The sequence below is a fragment of the Thalassophryne amazonica genome, chromosome 11, assembly GCF_902500255.1.
Source record: "Thalassophryne amazonica chromosome 11, fThaAma1.1, whole genome shotgun sequence".
NCBI lineage: Eukaryota > Metazoa > Chordata > Actinopteri > Batrachoidiformes > Batrachoididae > Thalassophryne > Thalassophryne amazonica.
Genome location: NC_047113.1, coordinates 58,960,097 through 58,983,393, shown reverse-complemented (window position 1 = coordinate 58,983,393; position 23,297 = coordinate 58,960,097). Strand labels below are relative to the sequence as shown.

Here is a 23,297-nt window from a genome sequence, read left to right as displayed (position 1 = left end):
TTTAAAAGCACATTCTCTTTTGGGTTGCTGTTTCTCTGCAGCTAGAGAAAAATGCTGACATCTTCTGTGGTCTGTTTACATGATTACATCTTGAATGTTTCTTATCATGATCTGCTCTGTGTTCTGGTACACTTGTATTACAAAGTGAGGTGTCACTAATACCGTATACCGTTGTATTTCACTTTGATTTAAGCTGACATAGTGTGTTGTACTGAAAAAGAAAGAATATAATATGAGGTTGAAGTTTACATCTGATTTTGTCAATGACTCTATATTAAAAAATACTGTATCTCAGGGGTCACCAGCATTGCTCCTGGAGGGACCCCTGTTGTAGCTCAAGCTGTTCCTTCTGTAGGGAATCCACAACAACCAAACAAATGTGGCAGCACTTGGTGATTAATCTTGTGTGGCCAGGAGACTGCAAATGTGTCCATTTCACAAACCACTGTCGTGTGGTAATATCTGGGAAGGATGTAAAGTAGGTGCTTTTATTGATATCTGCCACTACTACCATACAACCCCAAGTCCAATGAAGTTGGGACGTTGTGTAAATGTAAATAAAAATCAGAATACAACGATTTGCAAATCCTCTTCAACCTATATTCAATGAATACACCACAAAGACTATATTAATGTTCAAACTGATAAACTTTGTTTTTGTCCAAATATTTGATCATTTTGAAATGGATGCCTGCAAACACGTTTCAAAAAAAGCTGGGACAGTGGTATGTTTACCACTGTGTTACATCACCTTTCCTTCTAACAACACTCAATAAGCATTTGGGAACTGAGGACACTAATTATTGAAGCTTTGTAGGTGGAATTCTTTCCCATTCTTGCTTGATGTACGACTTCAGTTGTTCAACAGTCGGGGTCTCCGTTGTAATATTTTGCCCTTCATAATGCACCACGGCAGGCCAGTCTAGTACCTGTACTCTTTTACTATGAAGCTACGCTGTGTAACACGTGCAGAATGTGGCTTGGCATTGTCTTGCTGAAATAAGTAGGGACGTCCCTGAAAAAGACGTTGCTTGGATGGCAGCATGTGTTGCTCCAAAACCTGGATGTACCTTTCAGCATTGATGGTGCCATCACAGATGTAAGTTGCCCATGCCATGGGCACTAACACACCCCATACCGTCACAGATGCTGTAAATATCTGTACTCATTTAAAAGTTATTTACATTCAGGGAGGAAGCCGGGATGGTGGCCAAGTGCGCTTGTTTTCAGTGTGGAAGGTTCCTGGTAAAATGTAGTTGCATCAGGAAGGGCATCCAGTGTAAAACATGTGCCAATCACCACGGATCTGGTGTGGCAGCTCCGAGTGAAAACAAGGGACTTAGTATTTACATTTAGTGAGATAAATGTGTGCAAGTTTAGGTTCTTCATGGCATTTTTTTTGTCTGTTCAGTAGTGGCGAGAAGCAGTTTCCTCTTGAGTTCTTTGTGCCTTGTACAGTAACGTTAATTAGCCCATTAGCTTCTGCTCACAACACAGTGCTCGTGTTATAAATAAATAATGCAGTGATTAAAAGGTCACATTCTGTTTCCTATTTTTATGCTCATACTGCCAAGGGTATTTTAGCATTTTAGAAGCTGTTCAAGGGTTGGTTCCAGCAATAACATCTGTAAACAACACTTAAAAATGTTTTTTATGCTTCATGAACAAAGTGTAGAATTTCATTATAAAGATTTATGTTATATACATATTGATAAAAATAATAATAATAATAATAATTATAACAAATTAAAAAATAGACAAAAACAACAAAATCAATTTAGGACATAATAAAAGTATAAGCTAAAAGGTAAAAATAAAAAATAGATAAATAAAATATACATTGTAGGAGCACTGTGGAATGTGTACATCCTATAAATATGCAAACTGGGAGGCGGGAAATGCTGCACCCATTAACCATGCCACCAATATTAATAACTAATTTTTTGATTGATTGATTTTAAATCATTGAATTAAAGTTTTGGGTAGAGGGGTTACCAAGCAGTTAGCGCACTTGCTTCCAAAACAAACTGTTCCCGGTTCAAGACCACCTGTGTCCATTCTCCATGGAATGTGGAGTTGTGTCAGGAACGGTATCCTGCCTAAAACATGTGCAATATCAACATGCAGATCTATACTGGATCTGCTGTGGCGACCCTGATCCAAAAGATAGAAACTGAAAGAACTAACTTCATCACTGACTTAAACGTTTAGGTTTTAAGTTCCAGGTAAGTCAGTGTACCTGCTACTGGTATCCTTTAAGCCAGTACCCCATGTTTCAGGGTCAGGGCGTCTGCAACTAAACCGGCAGGGGAAGTGTGAGGAGGTGACTGGACCCTGGTTGAACGAAAAATAAAATCTACCCAATAGAGGTCTAGATGACTGGTTTGGCTGACACAAATGCAGGGGTTGGACAAGCTCTGTAAGTAAAAGCAGTTTACTGAAACAGAAAGGGGGTCCAGGAACAGCAAGGCAGTCCAACAAGAGTAACAATATCAGAATCATCAGGCAAAAGGCGCGGTTGAGGATACAGGCAGGTAATCGTAACACACGTGAGGCAGGCAGGTCGAGAATACACAAAACAGAGTTGGAGAGAAGGCACAAGACGCATCAATCTGGTGAAGGAGTGAGACAAACTGAGGAGCTTATAAACACCCAGGTGATGAGTGCGGATTGAGAGCAGGTGTGCGTGGAACACTCCAGAAAGAGGGTGTGGCCAGAGAGAGGGAAACACCCACCACCAAGAGTCAGCAGGGACAGACAAGAGAAGGGGACAGACAGACCCAAGCAGGAAAAACACCAGCAAGAGACTAAACATAACAGAGAGTAACAGAACAATCAAACCCAAACAAACAAACAGCAAACAAAACCCAAATCCTAACACCCAAGAACTTAAGCCATTTTACAGAATACCAAGAAGGCAGCACAACAAACAGCAAAATCCTGCGCGAATGACTACTGGCTCCTACTTTGTCAAGGCCTTCAGCATGCTGCAGATACTGGTGATGTTCGGTAAATGTATGAAGGGATCAAGAAGGCACTGGGACCACCAGTGAAGAAGACAGCTCCTCTGAAGTCGAAAACTGGAGAAACCATCACAGATAAAGACAGGGATATGGGTAGATGGTTGGAGCACTATCTGGAGCCATAGTCAACAGAAACTGTGACAGAATTTTTGCCAACTGCATCTACCCAGAATCACAATGCGACTGTGTAACAGGTAGCTCAACCATCGACATGATATTATCTTTGAGGCAGATACAAGAGAAGTGTCAAGAGCAAAACCGGCCTCTCTACATTGTATTCACAGAACTCACCAAGGCCTTTGACCTTGTCAGCAGGAAGGGTCTCTTCACTCTACTCGATAAGATTGGCTGCTCTCCAACATTGCTCATCATTATCTCATTCCATGACGATATGAAAGGCACTGTCCGATATGATGGATCTACATCCAAAGCCTTCCCAATTTGCAGTGGAGTTAAACAAGGATGTGTACTTGCACTAACCTTGTTTAGCATCTTCTTCTCCCTCCTTCTTTCATATGCATTTGATAACTGTTCTGAAGGCATCTACCTATACACACAATCTGATGGTAAACTTTACAACCTATTCCGTCTGAGAGCAAAAACAAAAGTCAGTCACATTCTTGTAGTCTTGGAGATGCTCTTTGCAAATGATGCAGCTTTGTTGGCACACAGAGAGGAAGCTCTGCAGTTATGCATAGACAAGTTCTCTCATGTAAGGAATTTGGACTGAAGCCTAAAGAAGTCAAATGTCATGAGCCAACCATCCTCCATTGTCATATAGATAGTTACCTGTTTGAAGCTGTGGACTCCTTCATGTATCTGGGTGCTACCATCACCCACAATCTGTCAGTAGATGCGAAAGTTAACAAACAGATTGGTAAGACAACCACTGTAATGGCCAGACTGATGGGGAGAGTTTGGAAAAATAAGAAGCTGACACTGAATACCAAGCTCAGAGTCTACCAAGCTTTTGTCCTCAGCACTTTGCTGTACAGCATTGAGACCTGCTCACTGGAACATCATCTGAATAGCGTCCATCTGCGATGTCTCAGAAGAAATATTGTCATCAAATGGGAAGATTAGAACCCAAACACAGATGTCCTCAATTGAGCAAAGTTATCCAGCTTCCAAGGTCTACTGAGTCAGAGACGTCTGCGCTGGTTTGGATGTGTGTACAGAATGGAGGGTGGTTGTTTGCCTAAAGACATTCTATACGGTGAGCTTGCTACTGGAACCCAATCTGTAGGCCAACCCAAACTGAGGTATAAAGATGTCTGCAAACGTGACAGGAAATCCACTGATATCCAGCATGACTCCTGGGAAACGTGAGCTGCAGATTGTACTGGCTGGAAGATGGCTGTTGAAGAAGGTATTAGAAAGAGTGAGGAAAGAGACATGAAGCATAGAACACAAGAGAGAAGTCCGTAAGCAACGTGCAACCAGTTCATCATCTAGCACCCCATCTCAACATGCAAGAGAGACCTTCCCTCAAGCATCGAACTGTTTAGCCATTTTAAGAACTATTCTAAGATGTAACTTTTTATGTTGTTTGTTGTGTGATCCAGAAAGGCACTTGCTTTGTTTGTTTATTTGTTGTTTATATGTTTGTTATTGTTTGTTTATTTGTTGACCCATTGTCTTACGAGACAGACGGTGCCTAGTAGTAGTAAAGTTTTAGGTGAGTTTACATGAAGTACACCAAAGCACGCACATTGAACACAAATAGAGCTCATTATTTTAAATTGTATTTAATTACAAGAAGTTTCATACAATACGTAATTGTGTTGATCATTAGTTTGGAGCATGTAGTTAATATTGTTTTGTTGTTGGGGGTTTTTTGTCTGTTCTTTTCAGTGCAGTATTTAATGTTTCCTGATTTGCCCTTTTTGAACTGATTTTGCAGCACGTAATTTATTACATTTTGTTTTGACTGACTCAAGTTGCAGACTTTTTAGCTTTCCATGCTATTAATTGTGATCTCTTAGGTTCATCACCGCTTGGTTTCAAGTAGTAATTATCAGGCTGCATGAGACTAGTTGGTTTAATGTTCAGTCTGTCTTTGATACGTTTTTAATAAAGTCATTAAGGTGTAAATTACTTTGTGCAGCTGCTCTGCTGCTGCTTTATAGAGTCATTACAAAGAAGCATTTGGCCAACAAGAGGTTTTACCCTTTTCAAGGGGCAATACACAATAATAAAAGTGCATTAGCAGGTCTATAACGTGTTTGGTAGTAGCTTCCTGGGTCTAATTATGGTTATTCATTGTAGGTCACCTTCTTTTTGACTGGTTTCAGGCTGGAATCTTTGTGGCGAGATGAGCTGAAAAGACGAGGGCGAGACGGGGCGTCCCTGACAAGAGTCTTCTGGAGGTTTTGCCAAACCCGTACACTGGTGGCCATCTTTTTCCTGCTGCTCACGATGGTCGCTGACTTTGTGGTGCCTGTGAGTACTCACCAAATCCTCCTTTCTCTTACTAGCTGGTGCTGATTTTGCAGCATGGTTGCTTGGATGAAGTACCAATTCTGTCAGTGTATTTTCTGAAAAAAAAAACCCTTATCCTGTTTCACACTGGTGTGGAAATATAAATGTACTGGGATATTACAAAGCCTCAGCTAGCAAATTTCATATTAATACCTTAGATTAGTTGGTTTAGACCAGTCATGCTTTAGTCCAAAAGCATGCAGTTTGTTTTTCCTACCAAGCTTTTGGCTTTAGATTCTGCACCTCGGACAAAGCATTCCCTGTCCAAGTTTGTCTTGTATATTTACAAAGGGGCTGCACTGCATGCTATGACCAGGAGCTAACAGCATTAACTGGATTTAGTATTTAAACAGTGACGGGTTTGCCATTTAATTTGTCTAATACGGTTGGTAAATGAAGATGATTGTTGTGGTGCTGTTTGATTTTCTTTTGCAATTCTCTTTCCTTTATTATATTATATTATATTATATTATTATAACCATTTTCTAAACTCAGTTATTCCAGTTAAGGGTCAGGGCGGTTGAAGCCTGTCCCAGCAGTCTTTGCACAAAGGCGGAGTACACCGTGGACAGGACACCAGTCTGTCAAAGGATTATATTATATTATATTATATTATATTATATTATATTATATTATATTATATTATTATATTATATTATATATATTATATTATATATATACATACAAGGCCACAGGCCCCAGCATCCAATATGTCTTGCAGAGTGTTTGGGAAGGGAAGATGCCATGCCAGATGACTTGGATAAGACACTGGTGGTTCCTCTCTACTACAACAAACAATAAAACAGACTGTGGAAACAAAGGGCATCTCACTTCCCTCCATTGCTGGAAAAGTCTTAAGTCATTTACAACACACTTATCACTGTATTCTAGAGCACAGTGTGGCTTCAGGACAAGCTGAAGCACCATGGATGTTATGTTTGCAATGGGAGAAGCATATTTGTTCAATGCACTTTTCTTGTCTGTCTGCCCTGCCTCCTTTGAAATGGCAAAAGTCTTTGATACCATCGACAGAAATGATCTTGGACAACCAATGAGCACAACAGATGCCCACAGTAAGATCATATGACAAAAGGTTTCAAGATAAGCAATGGTGTAAAACAGGGCTATGACCTCACACCACCATCACATGACTACCTCTTCAACCTTTGTTGCCTCAGTGAGAAAACCAAGAGCCTCCATGAGGCACCCAGGAAGTCTTCACTGCCGATGATGTTTTTGCATTTCCGAGGTTTCAGAGCTGTTCGACCTTACAGTTAGTCTGGAAAAGACCAGTTTACTCCATCAGCCTGCACCAAACTCCAAGCAACCTGCACTGACTATTGGCACAGATGATACCCATCTTGCAAATATTGAGAGCTCCAAGTATCTGGAAAGCTCCGTGTCCTACAATGGCTGCTTGTATCAGGAAATTAACCCTCAATTCAGCATATTCCTTGATTTGCACAGCATGAACAAATGATTTGATTTGAACATGTACAGATTGTACGTTAGACAATAAAATCATAATAATTAATTAAACAACTGCAAATTATAAAGAACACAGTGCTCATTTTAGCATTGCGTATATTTAAAGATTACTGGATTTTCTCTGTCATCTCTAATACGTTAGATTGAATTGTTCTGGGTTTTTTTTCTTTTCTCTCTTCTCTCTTTCATGTGTCCCACGCCCTGTTCGTTACCATCATCCCACATTCTTTTTGTCTTGTTTTTTTGCCCCTTGCGCTTCTCACACATCACTGTCTTCCTCCTTGCACCTGCCTGTTGTCTGTCTTCTTTGTCTCACATTTCTCTTTCTGCTGTCTTTTCTGTTTTGCTCTCCTCTTTTGCTCACTCCTTTTTCTCCCCTGTCCCTGCCCAGGCTCTCCTGATTCGAGCTCTGCTAGAGTATTCCCAGAACTCAGAGAGCGCCATTCCATACGGTCTGTCTCTGGTGGCTGGAATCTTTCTCACGAAACTGATTCGATCCTGGTCTCTGGCCCTCATGTGGGCCGTCAGCTACCGTACTGCAACACGCCTCCGTGGAGCATCGCTCACGTTTGCCTTCAACAAGATCCTCCACCTGCGTAGCACTAAAGATATCAGTCCAGGCGAGGTAGGTGGTATAACCCTGGAGGGGACTCATCTGTAAATTAGCTAAATCATCCCACGCTGCAGGGCACCACATGCAAATGAACTAGATGGATTTGGCTTCTGCTCTTCCACCATTTGTACTTAGATCTCTACAAATCCTGTAGCCCGAGGGGAGGAAAGCTGTCTAAGATTAGTCATTCAGCAGCTTAAAAGGAATCATTGTCCAACAAATATTACATGGGGGAATAAGTGTGTGTATAAACTTACTCATGCTGAAGTTTCAGGATGTCTTCTAAGAATTTTGTTTTCTATTTGCTGCAGTTTTTTTTATCCTTTATCAGGTAAATCACGTGTCCCTCTGTCTGTCTGTCTAGTTTCAATATCTGCTCTGCTGATGGCCAACGGCTGTATGAAGCAGTGTCGATGGGCTGCCTGCTGGCTGGAGGACCCCTGTTGGGTATACTGGGTCTCTGCTACACCATGTACTTCCTGGGTCCCACTGCACTACTGGGTTCCATTATTTTTGTCATCTTCTACCCTGCAATGGTACTAGTTCACCTTCTGACATTGAAATCAGTGAGAGGAATTGCAAGAATAATGAACAAATTACAGCATAACTTCAGGTTTTGTGCAAACGTCCACGCCTACACCCACAAACACACCAACATTAGCGGTTTAAACAGTAAAGTGCAAGTTTTACTTTCATGAAAATGGATCTGTCAGTGACAGTCTATCTATGACTGTCACAAACTGGTGTATAAATATCACGGTTGTCCATGAATGTGATCTACGTAGCTCATGGCTGATGATGTAACACACCAGATTTACACCATGTGACGTCTGCAAAAATAACCACCTGTACTGTCGCTTCAGCACAGAAAACTTTCCAGTAATGTCATGGAAAAGTATGGTATTACAGGCTCCACGGAATTGCAAGGCATTACAAAAGCATGCCAAAGTTGGCACTCTCCCAGATCCTCTAAGACTTTGCAAAAAGTGAGATACGGTTTCAAACCGTACAGGGCTCAAATTTTCACTAATAGAGCACACAATGATGGGCAATTAGAACAATTTATACAGCAATGTTTCTGGCCAAATTTCAAAGGTAATTTTGTAAATAATGATTGAAAGCTTAGTGATAAAGAAATAAGCCGTGCTGTGACGGCGGTTACCAAACTTGCATACGTGCTGCACATTGTTCCTCTCCCGGCTCTGCTCTCAAGTGATAGTTAATTATAGTATCTGAAAGATCTTCATGACTTCAACACACCTGTCTGCTTTATGGAACTATGAACAGAGCAGGGTAGGAAGAACACATGCATAACACGGGTAGTATTGTTTCAAAGTAAATTTGGGTTTACCCTTGCTGTGTATGAAGCCTAATACTCATGTTCAAATACAAGTCTGCTGTTGCCACCATGTTGCACCAACAGAGTGAGGAGAAGTGGCTGTAGTGTCTTGGTCAAGTAACTTTGTGCTGCCGTAATTCCTTGCACAAAATCTAGCCATGTTCTGGGCTGAAAGTCATAGCTTTTCCACAACACAGCCCAAATCCTATAGTAACATTCTCTCACGACTATGGCAGATTTTGAGTTGGCCATTAGGTTAACTATCAATAAACCCTCTGCTTGGAGGTCTGTGCTGGTGTGTCTTAATCTGACCCTAATCAGACTTTCTTCCATGAATACTCACATCTGTAAAACATCTGAACAATCTGTCCTCCTCTTGTGCTGATGATGTCATGAGCAGCTCCGTGGACTTGATTTTTGAACATAGTAGAATACAGTTTGTTGGTCCTGTCTTGCAGTAGTTACATTTATGCATCCTCTAGTTATGATGTGAGGGAAAACATGATAGTGTCAAAGTCACTGTGGATTTTACAGTTAATGACCTCACATTTTGAAGATGCAGAAATCGCTGTATCCATAATGCATGTGTATGGTCAAATATAACAAAACCAAGGACCTCTTAGGTAACAGGAAGCCACGAACTAACTTGAAACATTGAAAACCATTTAGTTATTTTCAGCACAATACTATTTGAATATCATTTTAGTTGCAGAATGTACGACATTGTAATTTAGCATTTTGACAGTTATGGCTTATTGACTTTCAGCATGGTTCATTATAATAAGTTGCACCAAAGTAATGGATGTGTTTATTCATGCTGATTAGTGATGTAATTGCAATTTGTTAACGTTTTACCAAGAGAAATTATCAGGCATTTTGCTGGAGTTATGACTCATTAATGTAATGATGGTTTCAAGGCATTGTAACTTTTCAGCCATTACACTCCTGTCACCTTTGTAGCTGTTCTTTTTGAATTATTCTCAGTCTAAACTGCAATTTCAGAGACTCTGTTATTGATGTGAAAAGCATTTATCACTCCGCTTCCCCGGGACAGGCCTGCAGCTCAGTTAATGTGATTGTGTCTGCTTTCGTTTCTCGTCCTGCCACTTATTTCTCTTGTCATCATTCCGTCTCTCTCTTCGTCTGAACAGATGCTTGCATCGAGATTGACAGCGTATTTCCGCAAGAAGTGTGTCGCGGTGACTGACCGGCGTGTGAGGTTGATGAATGAGATCTTGGGATGCATAAAGTTCATCAAGATGTACTGCTGGGAAGACGCCTTTGCTCAGAATGTTCATAGTGAGTGGCTTTTATGTTACAAAGTCATGTGTTTCTTGGGAATGTGAATTACATCATGAAGTGTCATTTCAAAAGAAGGACTGGGTGTCCTTCTTTAAGTAGTTATAGCAGTTTCTCACAGCCCAGTGACACAACTTCACAATAACTGTCCTAAATCTAAAGGGTCAGCTTTGTTGTGATTTGGTGCTATATAAATGAAAATAAATTGAATGTAGTCTCTCTAGTTTGTCCTGGGTCTTTCCCAGAGACTCCTCCCAGTTGTATCTGCCTGGAATTCAGCAGATGTCTGACCCATCTCAGCTGGCTCCTTTCAATGTGAAGAAGCAGTAGCTCTACTCCTGGTCCCTCCCAGATGTTTGAGCTTCTCACCCTCACTCTCACCCTCACTTGCATCTGTGACCTTGTTCTTTCAGTCATTCCCCAAAGCTCATGATAAAGCCAGTAAATCGAGAACCTCACCTTCTGGCCCAGCTCTTTTTTCACCACGACTGTATGGTATAGTGTCTGCAGGACCTCAGACACAGCCCCAATCTGTCTGTCGATCTCACACTCCAACTTATCCCCCACGAAAGAACAAAACCCTGAAATACTTTAACTCTTTTATTTGCTTTGTCACATGTGCGATATAATTTATTTCAGGTTTGCAATGTTTCCAAACGTCTTAACAGACCAAACTTATTAATATTTAAGTGTGTTTGTTGAACACCGTCTATGAAGCATCGTTAGCTTGCTATAATGTAAGCGCCTAGCAGTGATGTTGCAACTTTGCCAAAGTGCTTTTACTGTGAAATGATTGATTAGGAATTATGAGTTTTTAACACTAACTTTACAAGAAGCTCCCCGCAGCAGGTAGCCCACTGGCCTGAATTAGGCTGGATACTGGCCGCCATTTAGGTGTGGGAATTCCCACTCCTAAATGACCAATAGGAGAGCAGCGCTTGTGCGACACCAAAGTGAGGCTGACATTAGCGTCTCTGCTGCGAACCAATCACAGGCTAGGAGAGAGAGGCCAGTATCCGGCCTAATTCAGGCCTGTTGTCAGGCTACACAACAGGTCTCAGCTTGTTCCTGTTATTTTTAACAGGTTTAAAGTGTGCTTTAAATTGATTTGGGTTTCTTGTTTGTTTGTTTTTTTTATTGCAGAAAAACAGTGTTGACCTCAGCTTTGAAAATGAAAGAAACTGAAAACAACCTTGTTTGATGCTAAATAACATCCTAAGCCTAAGCTGCTCCTAATTTCCATCATCCATCCAACAGGTAGCAAGTAGGTCCATGGGTTATTACATAAGTACCACAAAGTTCTTTTTTTGATTGATGTGGCTCATTAAAAATCATCCGATTTTAAGTAGTATATCCTCATTATATGCACTTTTAATTTGGAGGTGTGCTAGATGATGGCGTTTGTTGTTTTTGAGTTATAGTGTTAAAAACTGGAGGGCATTGACTCAGTCATTTACAGTATTGATCTATTCATTCACTCACTGTATTTGGTAGATGCATAGGCGTTTGGGTATTAGAAAGGAAGTGACATCAAATGGAAGAATATTTTCATGATTTCCAGAAATACTGTGAGGTTTTGGTCCAGCAGCAGCGTTACTCAGTTGCAGCCACAGTTCTGGAACTTCCTTCCAATGAATATCATTTTGTCGTTCCATCTCCAGGGGGCCCATCATGTTTCCTGATGCCGTGGAAGTGGCTGGTCGGGTGGAGGGCCTGCCGCTGTCCTCGCCGCAACTGCTGCCAGAGCCAGAGGAAGAGGAAGCATCTGTGGAGAGGGGCCCAAAGAGAATCGGGCGCTACCGCCAAAGTCTTCATCTTCTAAAGCCCTTCAGGATCACACACAGGTAAACAATATCCGAGAACTGTGAGCTTGTTTTGGTTTCACAGGTTGAGTCTCCTTAAGTGGAGCAGATGTAATGTGTCCATATTTGCCATCTGTGTGTGTTTACTGTATGGGAGAGGAGGCCATGAGTAGGTAAAGAAGGCTTATCCTCCAGTAACAGGCAGCCATGTGATGACTGATAAATTACCTCCTTTTTTCGCCGCTCCTCCTTCACATTTCTGTGAAGTCTGTGCAAATTACTGTTCAAACATTACAGGCACAATTTGTCTTTTTTTTGAGTCTGCCAAGTAAAAGCATCGTTCTTTCTCAGGTGGCCTGTGCAGGCCTGCACTGTTAACATAACACCTCTGTGTGTCTGCATTTTTAGACATCTCATCCATTTCCACGTCTTCTGCTTCTCTATTCCAGGCATCAACACCCAGTTGATAACGCCGGCCTCTTCCCTTTACGACTCTTCACTGGCTCTAGCCTTTGGCAGTCAAGCCTATAAGGACATCCAGCTTGTCTACCGATGATGTGTGGGGGCTGTCCTGCCACCGAAGCCTCTGAAATCAACTGCCAAAGGTGATGTCACTGTCCAGGTTTACCTATGAAAGGGAGGTATGAGGTAAAGATATATTTTTGTCTTGGTGGCAACAGACCTAGTGAAAAAATTATGAGCTGTCAAGCTACACAGCTCAGCGAAGTCGGGGAAGGTCAGTTTAAATGCTACCAAGTTTTGCTTTCAAAATTCTATAGTAGCTTAGGGCCCTGTCCCACGGGCAGTTAGGAGGATTTGGCGTATGGATTGCGCACAAAATTGGCCCATATTCACCAAACATCCGCAATATCCATGTAACATGCCTGTATGAGTCGGCCGTCATCCAACACGCCTGTGATCATCCGCAGAGGCACGCATGTCCGCAGCCAGGATTTTGAGCTGTTCAAAAATCTGAATGCGGATGACATCCGCCTCACATACTCCATACATACTCCAGTTCATACAGAATACATACTCACTCTGTATATCTGCCATTAACCGCTGATATCCGCAACTGACGGGGATTTGCGGCTTAGCAGCGTACCGGGACAGTGTGTAAAACAGATACATTGCATGCCCATCATGTCCACATCACAAACTAAAATATGTTGTAGCGAATGCATACAGATTGGCCATGATAAAGCGTTTTTATTACATCTGCTTTGCAGCTGATTGAGGACAATCTGTGAATGCATAACAACACGTCACGTAAACCCAAAGTACTATATGGGGTCTGTTAGAAAAGTATCCAACCTTTTATTTTTTTCAAAAACCATATGGATTTGAATCACGTGTGATTGCAGAGCTTCATCACGGCGTTGCTTTGCGCCATGCAGCTCCACCGCAACGCGCGGAATTCCTCCGCTCCTCTTTTCATGACAAAAACTCCTGTAACAGTGGAATGTGCCGTTCATTTCCAGACTGGACGCTGTGTTTTAAGCCGGACTCCTCTGACTAGCACAGGAATTGCGGAAGATGTGGACATCAGCACTTTTTTGGCACATTGAGACAGACGTGCAGAGAAATTCCGCGCGTCGCGGTGGAGCCGCATGGCGCAAAGCAACGGTGTGATGAAGCCTCATAGGACATGTTCTGGCACATCCAGGCCTATCCACAATTTCTCGGTTAGTCACATGACTGAAAACCCCACCGACAGCCGTCTGAAAGCCATCTCAAAGCCGTCCTGTGAGACCAACACAGAGGTGGTTTTGGGCCGCGCCATGAGCAGCACGGTGGCGCATCCGTCCGCTTTTCTTTCCATGAAAAAAACTCCTGTAACAGTGGAATGTGCCGAAAAAGTACTGATGTCTACGTCTCCTGCCGTTTTTGTGTAAGTCAGACGACGGTCCCGGATCAACAAAGCCTTCACGTTGGAAATGATCTGGTTGTTTCAGTGGGGTTGAGCCTGTCGATCGGCGCTCGGAGTGCGGCGCGCTCTCAGCAGCTGTGGGTGGTCTTTAAACCGGCTGGAGCACTCCTTAATCTGTGTAATCCCTGTAAAATCGTCCCTCAAAGCCATTGAATTTTCCGAATGGTTACCACCTGGAGGTCTCTCACAGTTTCTGGAAAAAATTGATGCAGCAAAGCTCCAAATCGTTCAGACATTTATTCGCAATAAAAATCAGACGAGAGGGGTGGACCACTGTTCACACAAAGCCTGCTCACAGGCGAATGACACAACCGACAGGCGTGAAAAAACTCACGCATGTGCACGAAGGTTCAAGCTTGGCTGATGCAATCACACGTGATTCAAATCCATATGGCTTTGAAAAAATATAAAGGTCGGATACTTTTCTAACAGACCTCGTATGTGGCAGAAAGCGACATACCTGCCGTCAGTGCCGGTCCGGCTGTGTAGAGCCACAAAGACGTAGCTGCTGCAATCCAGGACTTTTATTTAACACCAACAAAAGGAAAAGTTGTTGTTTACCCACAACTCACGCGGAAGTTTTTTTCTGTGACCACTCTCAAAAAAAAAAAAAAACACGTCTCACATCCCGAGTGGCTTCCCTCCTCCCGCTCCCCAAAACTCATGAACAGTTAACACTCGCATGACATCAAGAACATTAACTCTGTGATCAACTTGTCCAAGGCCAGCAAATGCTCCAGAGCCTGTATTGTTGGTGTGAATAGTGATGCTGGACGGCCCCAGTGAGCTTATTTTATGACCGCAATGCAGATGCCGTGCAACGCGCACACATGCGCGATGCACTCATAATACACCCGTAATATTGCCGATGATAATCTCAATGTGGCGGATCCGTTTCCTCACTACATGCGTTTATATAACCGTGATTGTTCATCATATATTTCGCTATGTATTATTAATATATCCGTAATTCATACTGGGACATTTGTCATTTTGGCCATTTTGTTGCGGACGACAACGAACGCCCGTACTTGTATACTCAATTCATGCGCAATTATTCTCCTCACCCAGTGGGACAGGGCCCTTAGCCAGACTCCTGATCGTCGCAACTCAACTTAACCATTGAACTGGAAGCAGCCTGGTGCACGCTCACAATGGCAAAAGTTCAACTTAAGAATTGAAGGATGAGTTTACCCGGACTCTGTGTACCAGGTTAACAATGGAGTTAGGCCAAGCCAAGCCGTGACTAGATGTGTCTGAAGAACCATTTATGACATGCAATATTCATTCATCTAAGTGATGGAGACTTACCCTTCTTCTTAATGTGATGAACATTATATGTCAAATAGTTACTTCCTTGTTTCAGTGTGATGGTCCAACTCTCGGTGGAATTAAATCACAACAAACACACTGTGTTTCCCTATGTTTAAACACACTGTGCTTCCCTGTATTTCTCTGACCATAAGGACTTAAAGTTTCACTTCAGACAAGAAAACATTACAATCTCATTGTCACCAATATCAATGCCCCAGTTGAGCACACCTGCCAAGTATGGACTGAATGTGTAGCCTTAATTGTTTTTTTTTTTGGGGGGGGGGGGGGGGGGGGGGGGGGCTGAAGTTGGTGGGTGAGCTGAGATGGTATTCTGGGTCTCACTGCACTGCAAAGTGTATTTGAAAGATAATAAAGTCTTGTCTTTGGACCAACTGGGGAAATTTGCGGTGGCTGCAGGAAAGGTTGCAAGCCGGGGATCCTTTTGGTGGCATTTAAGACCAAAAGGCCAATTATGAACTTGGGGAGTGTCTGCGGTGGTATCCCTCTGGCTTACCTAGGTTTGTTTCCCAGTGGTGAGAATGGACATGCAACGTCCAAAACAACTTCTCTTTCTTCAGTCAACTTTCTACTGGATCACGTTGTGTTGTCGCTCCTAAGTAGAGGTACAAGGATGTCCTTAAAATAAGCTTTAAAGACTGCAAGATTGTTGACTGGGCTACAGCCCCAGCAGATAGATTGGTTTGGAGGAAAACGGTTTGTGATGGCATCAGACCTTTGAGACCGATAGACAGAAAGCTGAAGAGGAAAGACAGGCAAGACAGAAAGCTGCTGAAACTCTGAAACAGTTGGCAGCCTCCTAGTTAGATGCCTGGATGAATTTCTTCTGGACCTCCATGTTCGTGTTAAGTGGCAGTGATGATGCTGATGATGACCTAGGGTTGTTTCCCAGTAGCTATGTCCCTTGCTGACATAGTGGGCGAGTGCCCTGTGTGCCTGCACATTTGTAACACATCAGGTCACTCCAAGAGAGGTGGAGGGCTGCTGAAGTTGGCAGATGAGCTGAGATGGTACTACTCTGGATCCCACTGCACTGCAAGGTGTGTTTGAAGATTACACATAATCTACACAGTTATCTGAATGCTCAAGCATTTGCTTAATATGATGCGACACTTTAGCACAAGCCCATTGCTCTAAAAACATTATGGCAAGTTTAAGAGAAATTTACAAAAGCGTTCCCGTAAGAGACCCAGTGTTTTACTAAAGTTAAAACCCTGAACCTTGTTATGTGCCGACGCGGGTTGAGGAGCGGACCTGCGTCTGACTGAACCCAGCGCTAAAATAACCAGAAAGCGGTTCCAATAACAAAACAATTTATTTTCCCCTTCTTGTGCAATACACGGTGTACAAACATAAAGCGCGTCTGTCTGGTGGAGTGAAGGACGGCGCGCTCTCCAGCGTCCAAAGGGATCGAAGCCCGGCGCCTCTGGACCCACGTTCACCGCCAAACACCCCCCAGGTGGACACAACAAACCGACTCTGCGAAGGATAGAAAAGGTGAGATAAGTCAGCAGCTACAACTAATATCCTTCAAAGGCACACACTATCAGCAACACATTCAGGTCTGAATTTAAGCTTTATGTAAATGAGCAGCTTCTCACAACAGGTGGAGGATCATCTGTCCGCACGCCACGGCCGTGAGAAGCGAGCTGCACAACTCTCATCAATATTCACATATACTGCGTAACAAAATACCAAATTACTGTTACAATTATTCAGACAATCAAATCACCTCTGATGTGTGCTGACAGCAGTTCCCTCACCCGCCTCCTTCACAGGCACGATGTGTCAAACCCAGGCGCGGTCCTCAGCGTCTCACAAACGAACATCACAAGGTCGAGTTCCCGGCAATTCTGCTCGAATCACACATGGCTTAAATGCAGAACGCCATCTCATTATCTGCTTCAGCTGAAAGTCTTTAAGGTTGCACGTGAGCATCATCCACAGGTGCTGCATATCACGTTGATGAGGGTGAAGGACTCTTCTGCCAGCACCTTCTCCACAGACAATAAATCAGTTTGCATACCACCTGGAGAGCAAAGAAAAGAAAAGAACACACAAAATGCCCAGCCAAACCCCCCCAACACAACAGAACCTGTCCTTTAGTGTTTTTTTTTTTTTTAACAGTGTAGGTAGTAGTGTAGTGGTAAAATCCTGAGGTGAACTTGGTCTCGGCGATGGTGGTCGCATGTCCTCCTCTCTCCTCTCTTTCTGTATTTTCTCTATCTCTGCCCCAACCTTCAAAAGTCCCAACTTCACCAGACTGTGAATTCTTCAAACTATATTTGGAATAACCATGGAATTGATCAGCTAGTCCCTCAGCGCTATTGACACCATCTTTTCAACAAGGAAATCAAGGCTGGGGGACCCGGTGTGAAGATGAATTGCTCTTTTAGGAATCAGTAAAGTTGTTTGAATCTTGAATCTGCGTTGTGCTGTTGCACTCTCAGCACGTGGGAAGGTCACTGGGGTTGTTTTTTCTTCCATAGACAAACAGTGAAGGACCTTTGGTTTTTGACATGTGAGCAAGATTAATGTGGCAATAAATATGTGCAAACATATACGGTAACAGGAAAACAGGTGTCCTGCCAAGGCTCTGGCGTTGCATTTGGCACCGTCGTAGAGTGGGAATTTGCAGTTATAACAGTTCCTGCTGTGAGTGGATTTTCAGGCTTTTTCTTTTCATGTTTGTGCCGTCTCTGAACAAATGTTGCTGTCCGTACAGTGTCTGATTGTGCAGTGAGAATTGGTTAATGAACATCCAGTACAGTTGCATATCAGCACAGCAGGGCTGTGCTGCGTAGAAAAGGTGCTAAGAATAACAAGATTAGAGATTACGGTGAGTGTTCATGCCTGACTTGATGTTACATCACTGCTTTACTTGTGACGTGCGTCTTTCCCTCTTATTAGCCGTCAGTGACTGGCTTCAGGCTCGCCCAGGCCTGTGCCCCTGCCAATCTGTGTGAGAAATGTCAGCAGCTACAGAGAATGAACTTACAAAAGCTCAGTAGGTGGTTGTTTTGTTTATTGTTTTATAATTTATTGAAAATGAAACTAATGCCTTTTTCCATTTCGTGGCTGTGTGACTCAACATAATACAGGGTGGTGACTGTTTGAGGAAGTCCAGTCTTCTGTGGACCTTTGTTGGTGTTGAAATTAATGATTAACATGACCTCAAATACAAGGATGCCCATATCAGAGGGTCAGCACAGGTCACGTGGTATGGAGGCAAAGTGAAGAGGTGAGATTGAACTGGTTCGGACATGTGCAGAGGAGGGACATGGGGTATATAAGGAGAAGGATACTGAGGATGGAGCCACCAGACAGGAGGAGATTTAAGTATGTGGTGAGGGAGGACATGCAGGGGACAGGGTGAGACAGAGATGGAGATAGATGATCTGACACCTAGTGTACAGCCAACAGAAAATTAAGACCAGTTCAGTCTGAGTACATTTAAACCCCATTGTGTTCTCCATGGATATGCATCAGCATCACAGAAAGTCAGGCTTTGAAACCTTTTCCATGCCTACGGTAGAAACCCATAAAGAGTCCAGGGGGGTGTGCATGATTGTTTTTTTTTAACTTGCACTTTTGATGCTCTGTGTGCTCCTATACGCCTATACAATGCTGCTGGAACCTCAATTTCCTTGAGGGAGTCTTCCCAAGGGATTAATAAAGTTCTGTCTAATCTAATCTAATCTAATCTAATGATGAATTGGGATAGTCCATCGTCGTCCATCAGTATATGTTCTGTTGGTGAAAATTTAAGCCCCAAACTCACTTTCACAAATATGTATCCCAAAAGGTCATGGTTTGAAACCTTGTCTCTACCTTGTAAAACCTTAAAGGGTCTGGGAGGGTCCTTGGTGAATGGGGATATTCCACAATTGTGTGGTGATCTTTTAATAACTACATCTCTGGATTTTCAATATATCTTAAAAAATGTATCCCCCCCAGTAACTTTGACAGACTTTGGTAATTGTGTACATTTCCGTGGAGGCTATAACATTGTCATATATGCTGTTACATCACCGTGAGGTATTGTAGATGTTGTGTTATGAAATCTGAGGAGTTGAGAGCTGTGTTACTGGTTAACATTTTAGCCAAATCCCTGAAACCTCAGTCATGGTGCAGATGAACCATCATCCAAAGTATACTTGAAGGAAACCCAAGACGTTTTGGATGCAAATAAATCAAATGTTCTGCAATGGTCAAGTAACCTGGATCCGACAGAGTATGACTTCTGAAAGGCAAAATGCCCCTAAACCAAAGATAGCTGCTCTGATTCCCAGGACCTGGTGACGTCTTTTGTTTACAGTCTTCAAGCAGTCATACACTGCAGATCCATCCATCCATCCATTTTCTTCCGCTTTATCCAGAGTCGGGTCGCATTGGCAGCAGCTCAAGCAAAGCCGCCCAGACCTCCCAATCCACACACACCTCCCCCAGCTCCTCCGGGGGAACCCCAAGGCATTCCCAAGCCAGCCGAGAGATGTAGTCCCTCCAGCGTGTCCTGGGTCTTCCCCGGGGCCTCCTCCCAATGGGACGTGCCCGGAACACCTCTCGAGCGAGGCGTCCAGGGAGCATCCAGAAAAGATGCCCGAGCCACCTCAACTGACTCCTTTCGACATGGAGGAGCAGCGGCTCGACTCCGAGCTCCTCCCAAGTGACTGAGCTCCTCACCCTATCTCTAAGGGAGCGCCCAGCCACCCTGCGGAAGAAACTCATCTCGGCCGCTTGTACTCGCGATCTCGTTCTTTCGGTCATGAGCCAAATCTCATGACCATAGGTGAGGATCGGAACGTAGATCGATCGGTAAATCGAGAGCTTTGCCCCCCTACTCACCTCTCTCTTCACTGCAGATGCTGCACCGATCCGTCTATCAATCTCACGCTCCATCCGTTCCTCACTCGTGAACAAGACCCCGAGATACTTAAACTCCTCCACTTGAGGCAAGGACACTCCACCGACCTGAAGAGGGCAAAGCACCTTTTTCCGGTCAAGAACCATGGCCTCGGATTTGGAGGTGCTGATTTTCATCCCGGACGCCTCACACTCGGCTGCAAACCACTCCAGTGCACGCTGAAGGTCCTGATTTGACGAAGCAAACAGAACCACATCGTCCGCAAACAGCAGAGACGAGATTCTGTGGTTCCCAAACCAGACCCCCTCTACACCCTGGCTGCGCCTAGAAATTCTGTCCATAAAAATAATGAACAGAACCGGTGACAAAGGGCAGCCCTGGCGGAGGCCAACGTGCACTGGAAACAGGTTTGACTTACTACCAGCAATGCGAACCAAGCCCTGCTGCGGTCGTACAGGGACCGGATAGCCCTTAGCAAAAGACCCCGGACTCCGTACTCCCGGAGCACTCCCCACATGGTGCCCCGAGGGACACGGTCGAACGCCTTCTCCAGATCCACAAAACACATGTGGACTGGTTGGGCGAACTCCCATGAACCCTCGAGCACCCGATGGAGCGTGTAGAGCTGGTCCAGTGTGCCGCGACCAGGACGAAAACCATACTGCTCCTCCTGAATCCGAGGTTCGACCATCGGTCGAATTCTCCTCTACAGTACTCTGGAATAGACCTTACCGGGGAGGCTGAGGAGTGTGATCCCCCTATAGTTGGAACACACCCTCCAGTTCCCCTTCTTAAACAGAGGGACCACCACCCTGGTCTGCCAATCCAGAGGCACTGTCCCCGATCGCCACGCGATGCTGCAGAGGCATGTCAGCCAAGACAGTCCCACAACATCCAGAGATTTAAGGTACTCAGGACGGATTTTATCCACCCCAGGAGCCTTGCCACCGAGGAGCTTTCTAACCACCTCAGTGACACTGCATATGATTTTATTAAAAATGATCATTTAATTTTTTATGGCGTTAGTTTCATCCCTTAAAGGGGCAGAACACTACATGCAAAAAAAAGTCTTTTAATTTCTACTGTATTCAACCGAGGAGAATGCAAGTATTGTCACATTAAAGTTGTATGGATGCGCTTTGAGTTCATATTCATTGCTCTCTTTCAACTTCTATATGGTCTGGTCAACATTTTCTATTGTGTGAATATTTATGTGTTTAACTGTGTGTGGTCACAGCTGTCTAGGTTTTAAGTGAATTCTTCTGTTGGATGGTACTGGTGCAGGCTCAGATGTTAAGAGCCTTTATGCTTTTGTTTTACGTGGTAAAGAGCTCATAGATTGGCATGGATGAGAGGGAGGGGGGGGGGGGGGGCAGTTATTTTGTGTTCACATACAACTGTAGCCTAGCAGGAACAGTTAAGCAATGCCAATGGAAAGCAGCGCCGATAGCAAGCAGGGAATGTGGGGGGGGGGCACCCTGAGAGAGTTGTCACTTGTCGGTGCTCAGGGAGGTGCGAACCTTGAATGTGATGTCCTTGCCAACACACTTCTGAAACATTAACTTCTCTTGCCATCTGGCAGAGGTTCAGGATGGCTGCTAGCAACATTTCAGTTCCATTTAAAAGCACATTTCTCTTTTGGGTTGCTGTTTCTCTGCAGCTAGAGAAAAATGCTGACATCTTCTGTGGTCTGTTTACATGATTACATCTTGAATGTTTCTTTATCATGATCTGCTCTGTGTTCTGGTACACTTGTATTACAAAGTGAGGTTGTCACTAATACCGTATACCGTTGTATTTCACTTTGATTTAAGCTGACATAGTGTGTTGTACTGAAAAAGAAAGAATATAATATGAGGTTGAAGTTTACATCTGATTTTGTCAATGACTCTATATTAAAAAATACTGTATCTCAGGGGTCACCAGCATTGCTCCTGGAGGGACCCCTGTTGTAGCTCAAGCTGTTCCTTCTGTAGGGAATCCACAACAACCAAACAAATGTGGCAGCACTTGGTGATTAATCTTGTGTGGCCAGGAGACTGCAAATGTGTCCATTTCACAAACCACTGTCGTGTGGTAATATCTGGGAAGGATGTAAAGTAGGTGCTTTTATTGATATCTGCCACTACTACCATACAACCCCAAGTCCAATGAAGTTGGGACGTTGTGTAAAATGTAAATAAAATCAGAATACAACGATTTGCAAATCCTCTTCAACCTATATTCAATTGAATACACCACAAAGACTATATTTAATGTTCAAACTGATAAACTTTGTTTTTGTCCAAATATTTGATCATTTTGAAATGGATGCCTGCAACACGTTTCAAAAAAGCTGGGACAGTGGTATGTTTACCACTGTGTTACATCACCTTTCCTTCTAACAACACTCAATAAGCATTTGGGAACTGAGGACACTAATTATTGAAGCTTTGTAGGTGGAATTCTTTCCCATTCTTGCTTGATGTACGACTTCAGTTGTTCAACAGTCCGGGGTCTCCGTTGTCATATTTTGCCCTTCATAATGCACCACGGCAGGCCAGTCTAGTACCTGTACTCTTTTACTATGAAGCTACGCTGTTGTAACACGTGCAGAATGTGGCTTGGCATTGTCTTGCTGAAATAAGTAGGGACGTCCCTGAAAAAGACGTTGCTTGGATGGCAGCATGTGTTGCTCCAAAACCTGGATGTACCTTTCAGCATTGATGGTGCCATCACAGATGTAAGTTGCCCATGCCATGGGCACTAACACACCCCATACCGTCACAGATGCTGTAAATATCTGTAATCATTTAAAAAGTTTATTTACATTCAGGGAGGAAGCAGGGATGGTGGCCAAGTGCGCTTGTTTTCAGTGTGGAAGGTTCCTGGTAAAATGTAGTTGCATCAGGAAGGGCATCCAGTGTAAAACATGTGCCAAATCACCACGGATCTGGTGTGGCAGCTCCGAGTGAAAACAAGGGACTTAGTATTTACATTTAGTGAGATAAATGTGTGCAAGTTTAGGTTCTTCATGGCATTTTTTTTGTCTGTTCAGTAGTGGCGAGAAGCAGTTTCCTCTTGAGTTCTTTGTGCCTTGTACAGTAACGTTAATTAGCCCATTAGCTTCTGCTCACAACACAGTGC

The 23,297-nt window shown here is 43.5% G+C and overlaps 2 protein-coding genes across 2 annotated transcripts in view; both read left to right on the top strand.

Moving 5' to 3' along the window:
* The window catches only part of wu:fb13g09 (multidrug resistance-associated protein 5), a 141,292-nt gene that overhangs the window by 24,586 nt on the left and 93,409 nt on the right, over positions 1-23,297 (top strand). Inside the window, 2 exon segments of the mRNA XM_034181897.1 lie at positions 5,318-5,465; positions 7,384-7,617. Coding sequence (XP_034037788.1) covers positions 5,318-5,465; positions 7,384-7,617 — 382 coding nt within the window.
* On the top strand, positions 7,983-10,351 carry LOC117520583 (multidrug resistance-associated protein 5-like). The gene is made up of 2 exons (XM_034181896.1): positions 7,983-8,141; positions 10,096-10,351. Exons 1-2 carry the CDS (start codon positions 8,019-8,021, stop codon positions 10,288-10,290), a joined length of 318 nt encoding a protein of 105 aa, XP_034037787.1. The 5' UTR covers positions 7,983-8,018; the 3' UTR covers positions 10,291-10,351.

What these genes read in the sequence shown, in the direction of transcription:
- LOC117520583 (XM_034181896.1), top strand. Translation starts at nt 8,019, where the DNA reads ATGGGCTGCCTGCTGGCTGGAGGACCCCTGTTGGGTATACTGGGTCTC. An exon ending in TCATCTTCTACCCTGCAATG is followed by an intron (nt 8,142 to 10,095) that starts GTACTAGTTCAC and finishes TCGTCTGAACAG; the next exon opens with ATGCTTGCATCGAGATTGAC.